Below are 9,563 nucleotides of genomic sequence, written 5' to 3' on the forward strand. Positions count from 1 at the left end.
TTGTGAATTTTCAATTAACCTACCCGAAACATCTTTGAGAGAAGATGGAAAGCAGAGAAAAAGCAAATCTTCGTTTTTTTTTTCTTTCTTCCAAACCTATCCATTGTTTTAATCGGCAGAGTATTTAAGAACTCCCTGAATTCAAGCGACTCTTCAACATTTTTTTATTATCGATTATTCTAGAAAATGTTAAACTCAGTTTGATTGCTCCTTTGTACGAAATTGAGTCACTTCTGCAGCTTTCTGTCGATTGAACATTTTAAGAAAAGTACTCATGTATATGTATATATATTTATATATATATTTATATATGTATATATATTTATATACTTCTATTTGTTCTACTTATTCTACCGAACCTCATATGTATGTTAGCTTTTTATAATATAATATTCGTATAAACTACACGTACATACGTTATAAAATATACATTATATGTGTATTAGAATGTGTGTAGGGGGTGAGTGTGCGGTGTGTAAATTCATTTTGACAAGTAATCGATCCGCGAGCAGTTTGAAATCGAAGCCCAGTGATAAGAGAAAAAAAACAAAAAGGAAAAGAAACACCAACACAAACGATTGAAGACTACAGGATTTAAATTCCTTTTTAGGGAAAAACTATTTTAATTCAGTGAAATACATGAAAATTTATTTCGGATGGCGGTAATGTGTACAATCGATTCCATAATTTGCAATAATTCTTCCATCTGTAAACAGAAAAAAAGAAAAAGAATGTTGTTAGTCTCGAAACAAAACAAAACAAAAAACAAAAAGCCCGACTTGTTTCGGCAAAAGGGTTCGATAGAATAAGCATTAGATTAAAAAAATAAGGCCTGGGGTCGATTTGTTCGACTAAAATCCTTCAAGGCGGTGCTCCAGCATGGCCGCAGTCGAATAACTGAAACAAATAAAAGAATTTAATCACACCATGGGGGAGAGGTGGGGGGGGGCTATGTTAAAGACACAGCCATGTTCAAGTTTGATCTAATTTTGGTAGAGATTTCTTTTGATATTTCATCGTTTGTCCTTTATAAGTCGTTTATAAGGAGAACCGTTAAAACGTCTTATAAAATGCTTAGCAGCTCTTTACGTTCTGAGTTAAAAATTCGCCAGGGTCAATTTTGCCTGTCGTCCATTCGGGGGTCGATAAAATAAGAACCAGCTGAACACTAAGGGCGATGTAATCGACTCATTCCCTCCTTCTAAAATTGCTGGAATTGTACCAAAATCAGAACCTTTATTAGTTCTTTTATACTTCGTTAGAAACAGCAGCTTTGCGAAGTCCACTAACGTTTTGAGTTATCAGTGACGACATCTGAATGAAAAGACAGCAGTAATGGCGTATTGTTCACGCGCTTTGCTGAAAGTAGCAAAATGTTATGTGGAATAATAATATAACAAGAGATAAAATCACCATTGCCAGATTTAAAACTGTTTAAGTAAAGGCTGTCTTTTGGTAAATTTCTTGATTTATTTCACGTAGAGGGCATCTATATTTTGATTTTTGGCTTGTGATTTACTTTTTCTTTTTTTTATATAGTTTCAGCTCAGAACTGCGGCCATCCTGATGCACCGCCGTTAAGAAAGAGTACAGCAGGGTTCGCCATAACCCCCTGCCGGAGTTTCGTGGAGCTTTAGATGTTTTCGCTCAATAAACACTCACAACGCCCGGTATGGGAATCGAAACCGCGATCCTACGACCACAAGTCCGCTGCCCTAACCCCTGGACCATTGCGCCTCCAAAAATCTTTCATCATTAATTTATTTCGGATGGCTGAAAATGAATCTGTTATATAAATTTGGGGAAAATGTTATCCTTTAGTTTAATTTTACCTTAATTTATTTGAAAGTCGACGATTTCAGTGAGACGAAAGCACGGACGCTCTTCTGTTTTTCAATGCAACGGAGCGCAAAAGACTTGTACAACCTCCAAAAGTATTGCAGAAAACTCTTTTTGTCCTGTGATCAAGCAAGCCTTTAACAGCTGAGTCCGATAACTCTGATCTGCGCAGTAGATTTTGCAATTTCATACTCAAGTACTCGGAATCCTGAGGCTGTAAAGTAGAAAAGAGTAAATAAAAAATACATTAATTTTATTACGAAAAACCAGAAGAAAACAAAAACTAAATATATATATACACACAAGGGTTGGTTACGAAGTAAGATTGTATTAAAAGAGGTGTTCAAGTGGGGAACATTGTCATCCATTCTTCCGGTATTGTTAAAATAAAATGCCTACCAACTAATATGTATTATATATATATATGTATGTATATACATATATTCATACATATATATACACATACATATATGCACACACAGACACACATGTACGTACGTACGTATGTATGTATGTATAGCGTAAAAGTGGCGTATATTCTAGCTGTGCTATATGCACACAACACACCGAGGATGGTAAATCTTTCTCTAAACTAACTCTGTTCTTGTAGAGTCATAATATAAGCTACTTCGTAATTCGCTTTCAAATCTAATAATACACATCCAGAAACAAGGATTGTTTCATGTTCCAATCGTATTTTATATAGAAATTACCTAAAATTTGTATATTTATTTTTGAGTGATACTCATATCAGAATAATAAGTTTGGCACGGCGGCACACCTTGTAACAACAACTGCAATTAGCCTTATAAATGATAATATTAGATATTAAATTTTGCGGGTGGATGGGTCTGTTAGCTCTGAGAACGAAACAGAGAAACTGCGGCAAAATTTGGTTATTTGTGGGTTTTGGAACTGTCTGTTGTAAATCACAATTTGATGGGACAATACAAAGAGGGAGGGAATTCCAGAATTCTAAGGTAGAACATACATGGTTTATATAGAAATAAATAACCATAGATTAATGGTTGTGGTGAGATAATGGTACATTAATGCATTTTCCGGAGAAGATTGGGGACAGATGTGAAATGATTGCAAATTGGAATAAAAGAAGCAAAAAAACTGAACGTAGTGTTTGGTACAGCAGCATTCGTCTTCATTTTCCGAAGATACTCTGGCATTGTAATGATCCGAAACTTTGATCTGATTATTTGACAGAATTGTGCTCTACATGGTCCCTCGACCTGCTCTAAATGGTAACAAAATCCCCTTAAAATCACACTCCATGCTCTTAAGAAGTAACACATTAAATAGTTTAGCCTTAGATATACAAAAGACGAGACTATCTTTGATCCTTTGTTCGGAACTTACTTGAAGCGAATAGCAACAACAATAATCTAACATATATAGAGGGAGCCTTGATCTGTTAGAAATAACATCCCACTCTCCCTCGAATCATAGCTTAAGTTATAATAATCTAGTCTTAGAGAGGGACATTATCTTAAGTAAAACGGAATGGTCATGGTTGACATGTCTTCAGGCGTAGGTTTGCTCAGTTAGATTTGGCTTGAAACGATGGTGTTTGAACCAACGTGAGAGTCACTGTGTAGGCATCCGACCTACAAGAAATAGGAGCCAATTCTCCTCCAAAATTGCAGCCAATGAAAGAAAACATTGGATTATGTTCTCTGGAATAAAATATGGCATGGGTATGACTAGAACGTCTTCGTTCATAAGTCTGTCCTGGACTAACCAGAGGATAAAGAACAAGAATAAAAACAGCAACAACGGCATTGACAACAATAACAATAACCACAACAATTTCAACAACAGTTATTCAAACCGTTGTTTAAAGAAAAGTTGAACAAATTCGAACGTATTTGAGCTGAATGCAAATGGCGGCTAACACGAACAATAACAACAACAATATCAACAACAAGAACATTGACAAACCTATGAAGATACACTTAACACTCTTCTTTTTGTTTTTGTTTTTGTTATTATATTATCAACTACATTTCATTATTATGCTGTTACTGTGACATAGTTTTATCCTCCACAATCTTTTTTTTTTCTTTTACATAGAAGCAATTGTCCGAAGCGTCCATATCTTTTCCGTCCCTTCACAGTAAAAGTACATTGGCTGTACAATCGTTTTTATTGTTTTTCTTTCATTCTTTTTTCTTGCCTTCTACATGTGTGTGTGTGTGTGTGTGTGTGTGTGTGTGTGTGTGTGTGTGTGTGTGTGTGTGTGTGTGTGTTTGATACTTCAATCTTCTTTTGCGATATTCTTTAACCATGCATTTATGATTTGCAGTTAAGCAATGTCGATTTCGGCATCAAGCCAAGAAAAATCAGTGACTTTATCATTACAACAAAGAAGAATTAATCGCAAGTCACGTTTAAACCAAATCCCGCGTGATCTGCTGCAAACGGCATCTGTTTTCCTTCTGAAAGATGATCAAATTACTGAAGCGGCATTTCGATATTTCCATTATTTTAACTTAGAAAATCAGTTCCAAGAACAAACTTTTCCGATGAGACTAAACAGGTTATTCAAAGAAAAGTCGAACAAATGCAAACCTACTTCTCGGCTGAATGCAAATGGTGACCAACACGAATTTAAACTTTACACGTTGTATTTTTTCGGCTACCGTATCATTGTAGACGAAATATCATCTCTGTTTGTCTCGGAAGCTTTTTCCGTGAATTTAATTATGAAACCGTTATTCTGCTTGTGTCTGTGGAATAAATATTTGCCATTATGACTATCTCCCATTCATCCATTGCCTTGCTGGCAAATAAAAGAAGTCTATACCATCATCAGCATCAACGTCGTCGTCTTCTTCTTCTTCTTCTTCTTCTTCTTCTTCTTCTTCTTCTTCTTCTTCTTCTTCTTCTTCTAATTCTTCTTCTTCTTCTTCTTCTTCTTCTTCTTCTTCTTCTTCTTCTTCTTCTTCTTCTTCTTCTTCTTCTTCTTCTTCTTCTTCTTCACCACCACCATTTCGTCCGTCTTTATGTTCTGAGTACAAATTCCACCGAGGTTGACTTTGCCTTTCATCCTTTTTAGGATCGATAAAATTAGTACCAGTCGAGTATTGGGGTCGATACAATTGACTTACCCCTCCCCGAAATTGCTGGCCTTGTGCTAAAATTTAAGTTTTTTGTTGTAAAAACAAACAACAGCGTTTTCTACTAAATAAATCAACGGAAAATGTTTCAATACAATCGTATTTACAGTTAAGTGAGGTAACAGGCATCAATACTCTAATTCTTTCGCTAATATATTATAGTTAGAGGAAGGCAAAGTGAAGCCATCTTCGTATTCTCCCAGGGAAATTCCATGACAAGCATAGAACACTTGTCAAAGAAGTCGCCAGAGGTCGTCCATCAAGTTGGTAGCGCATCTTCTCTTTATAGAACGAGGAAGACATCACAAACTAACTGAATCGATGTCAATCAAACGAAATACATGTAAACTAGGCATTCGCAAAAATTCAAAACACACACACACACACACACACACACACACACACACACACACACACACACACACACACACACACACACACACACACACAAACAGAGTCAATGTAGTGGTATTGAGATACTTTCTAAAAAATATAAATATGCATTCTCTGTTCATTCATTGTTGAATAAGAATAAATAAATTCTTAGAAGTTCCAAACGAAAGTACACGGACGATAGTTCCAGGCGAAAAACTACAAACGATATATAAGCTGGGCATTTGCTGCAATTCAAAACTAGCTATGAAAAAATGTCGGTCTTGTAGTATTTTGATGCTAACGTTGGTGTTCTAGAAATCTTGATGTTTCGACGGAACAATCCTTCCGTCAACGAAATACGAGTCGTTTTAACACTCAGATATCAACCAGAACACAAATCTCACGATATCGTCACGGTTTTATTTTCTTTCACGAGTATGCTTTCGACAAATAAGCATTCACTATGCATGGTCTGATGGAGATTTGGTTGCTATTTCCAGCAGCCGAGCGACCACGTGAAGGTTCTTTCATTGGTTGTCTTAGTGATTCTTGTATTGTCGTTGCCTCGTCCGAGCTCAGAGTATTGATTGTGCAGACCTATGAATCAACGAACTCCATTTGAGGGCCATCGTTCCCTGGATTATATTATAAAATGTGTCCTTCCATTTTTATAAAGCAGGATCGAATATTTGCTTGTTATTTTTAGCAAATCAAGCTACTATATAGTACCTCCCTCATGAGTGCTCTCTTTTTTGACTAAAGTTCTTGTTTATTCTATTGATCCTTATTGAGAAGACATTTAAAGGCGCTCCAGCCGTGACTTTCTCGTCTACTTTTTCTTATTTTTTTAACAGTGTATCTAGGACTACATACAATGTGATCTTTCTTTTTTTTTAATGGCAGAATGTTAAATGAGGGAAACTTGACTGCTGTTGACTCTATCACATTTATTTCATTCTTGTTAATGTTTAATCCCAGGTCAACTATTATTGGGCAGACCTATAATCATAGACGTTTCAGCCGTGACCATCTCATCTGCATTTCAGACATTTTTATGTTCTTTACTTTTATTTCATTTTAAATAATAGGGTCAGGGTCAGAGTTTGAGCTCTTATTCTTTATTGTATTAGCTAAGTCTGTTGTAAACTTCTAGATGATTCGTAATACATGGGGCTGCCTTGCGAAAATCTCCCAACAAACACGAACGATTTTGTATGCTTCATTCAAGAAATAAACGTAGCATCATTTATAATATATTTGTTGCTTTTTAAACAATAGTTTTAGAAGGCTACTGTAACGTTGTGAGGAGGTTAGATATCAAAATAGCAAATATATTGAATTATGACCTTAAAATATCTAATGGAACTGATATTTCGGGTAAGAATCCCCTTTGTTATAGTGATTTTGAGTTCCCTTAGACTTTGGATATGTTTAAAAGAATAAGAAAAAGGGAGAAGGAAGACGCAGAGAAAACAATTCCTCGTTTAGGTTTGGTTCCTTTCTCTTTGTGTTTATTTCTGTTCTCTTCTAACATAAATATATGTATGCATGCCTTTGGACAGTTTTATTTCAAGATTTCTTGCCAATAGCGAAAGAGTCGGTTTCTAACCTAGATCCAAGGTCCCTTCATTGGAATTTCAACAACAGGGTGTTTTTGTTTGTTTGTATGTATGTGTGCAGATTTGCATGTTTTGCTTTATGTATTCTCATGCATAGAGTTGCATATCTAGACATGCATGTATGTCAATGAGTAAAGGAACGCTTCATACAGAGACACACACACACACACACACACACACACACACACCGGACACACCAGACCCAGAGTAAGAGAGAAAGACTCATAAAAATGGCGGAGGAGGAGGAGGAGTAAATAATGACAAAGTTATTGTGGGTGGAGTTATACAAATGAAAGATTTGCTTTATTTAAATTTATTTTAAAGTAGAAAATATTTTTCTTTCGAAAATTATATTCATTTCATCATTTTGAAAAAACACAAAGAAATTTGAAAAAAGTGAAATTTTAATTATTGTATGAATGCCATATTTCCTGATATTACTCTATGGAGACAAAAGTATACTTTCAAAGATACCTGTCATGTAACGGGTAGCACCCAAGTATGTGTGTGTGTGTGTGTGTGCTTGTGCGCACGCACGCGCGCGTGTGTGTGTGTGCTTGTGCGCACGCACGCGCGCGTGTGTGTAGGAATAGAGAACAATTGTCTTTGGATTTTTCATTCTTTCTTGATAGTTTGTTTTTGTTGCCACAATGGAAGATATATCACCTTTTATGCTTCTTCTAAAGAGTTTGTCTTCTGGAGTGTGACTTGCAAAATCCTGTAGGATGTAATGATCCAGTGGGATGCAATGGTCCAGTGCGATCACTTGACCAGACATCGGAAACCGGACATTGTTGTGGTGAATAAAAAAGAAAGAACATGCATGATAATCGACATAGCATGTCCCGGTGACAACAGGGTCAAGAAGAAAGAAGAAAAATAAACAACTATGACGATTTGAAGTGGGAAATACGAAGGTTGTGGTCAATGAAGAGAATAGACGTGATACCTATTGGAATTGGTGCTCTTGGAAGTATCAGCACTCAACTAGCAACGTGGCCGAAAAAAATCGGTGAAAGTGTGAAGGTAGAACACCTCCAAAAACCAGCATTGCTTGGAAGTGCAAGAATACTTCGCAGGGTTCTTGAAGCATGACCAGTAAACAAATGTCACCTTAGTCTGCTGGCTGTGGACAGCTGATACTTTCTATCATACCCAGCAAAATAAGCTGTGAGTTTTCATACAATAATAATAATAATAATAATAATAATAAGTGTGTATCTATGTGTATATGTATGCGTGTGTGTATGTATGTATGTATGTATGTATGTATGTATGTATGTATGTATGTATGTATGTGCGCACATGCATAGATGTTAAAAGTAAAGACACTTTCAACAAAAACCGCCAGTCCAAAGCAGACAATAAAAAGGAAAGAAGACTTCAGAGACAAACTGATCAAAGTTTGCCTTAATAAGATCGGATTAATTATTTAGAAATCAATGATGACATAGAAAATAGTGCGACTGGAACGGTGCTGCCAGAAGTGTAAGTTAGACAGACGTCAGCCCAATTTAGTAGTCCTAGATCTTCGAAACCGGATGTTTCGTTGTCGGACATTTCATCGTTAAGTTACAGAAATTTATCGTTTAAATTTACAGTGTAAATGAAAATAAAGTTAATGAAAATAAGGTTTTGTTTTTTAAACGATTGAATTTTATTTTCATGAGAAAATAGTTAAAAGTTGAAGTGAATCTAACAGTTTTTTTGGGGTTTTTTTTAGGAAAAAAAGTAAAATTCAACGAACCAATCCGGTAAAAGTTTGGCGATCAAAAGACTGGACACTACTCTCTAAATGGGTGGTCATTTGACTTCTTCATCAAAGTGCTATCTCAGAAATGATTGGACTTTAAAGGGTCCCATCTCTCCCCACCAACCACTTGAAGGAGGATCGTCGTTTGAGCGCAGGACAAAAGTGCCTTGCGGTACTTATTCTATCTGTCTCTGCTTTGAGTTCAAATTCCACCGTAGCCAACTTTGCCTTTTATCTTTTTGGGAGTCGATAAAATAAATACCGGTCCAAGAATAGTGGAAGAGTTCTTACTTCAGTGGGAGACTTAATCCGCTCTACGGTTCATTACCACCGCCACCACCACCACCACCATCATCATTTGGTCCTTGCATGACTGAAGCAGAGTTCAATCTCTGGTACAGGCAATCTCCAGTTTAAAGATAAACTCCTCCCTTCCCATCCTTTCACAAATCTCGGAAGCCCTGAAAAAAGGGGTCACGGGGGAAGGTGTGCCCTGTCTTTTCCTCCCACCCTAATCAAAAGGTAACAAAGAAAAAAGAAAAACAAAGAAAGAAAATATGATTTGAAGCAAGCAGCAAAGAAACGGTGGGCTTCCCAAAAAGATTGTTTCATTGAAAGCATGAAAATAGTAAAGATATGTTTTCACCTACCTTGTCTAGGTCGTATTGTGGTTGACTGGCTATGAGGCTTATCATGGACATGAAAATAATGTAACAAACGCCGAGCAGACAAACAGATCGCGACCCGGGTGCCATTTTGTTTTCTTTCTTGAAAGATGTGACTTTGAGTGGCCAGAAATATATTTTAACTACCAACAAGAAATTTCTAATTATTATTATTATTATT

The 9,563-nt window shown here is 36.2% G+C and overlaps 1 protein-coding gene across 1 annotated transcript in view; it reads right to left on the bottom strand.

Annotated features, from left to right (window-relative positions):
• Positions 1 to 578: 578 nt before the first annotated feature.
• Positions 579 to 9,563, bottom strand: part of LOC106875917 (uncharacterized) — a 9,090-nt gene continuing 105 nt past the window's right edge. Inside the window, exons 1-3 of the mRNA XM_089366305.1 lie at positions 9,368 to 9,563; positions 1,833 to 2,053; positions 579 to 706 (exon numbers count right to left, since the gene is read on the bottom strand). The exon at positions 9,368 to 9,563 is cut by the window's right edge and continues 105 nt beyond it. Coding sequence (XP_089222431.1) covers positions 1,859 to 2,053; positions 9,368 to 9,472 — 300 coding nt within the window. The 5' untranslated portion in view covers positions 9,473 to 9,563 and the 3' untranslated portion in view covers positions 579 to 706; positions 1,833 to 1,858. The remainder of the gene's footprint in view (positions 707 to 1,832; positions 2,054 to 9,367) is intronic.

This window comes from Octopus bimaculoides, chromosome 18, assembly GCF_046866305.1.
Source record: "Octopus bimaculoides isolate indiv1 chromosome 18, ASM4686630v1, whole genome shotgun sequence".
Taxonomy (NCBI): Eukaryota; Metazoa; Mollusca; class Cephalopoda; order Octopoda; family Octopodidae; genus Octopus; species Octopus bimaculoides.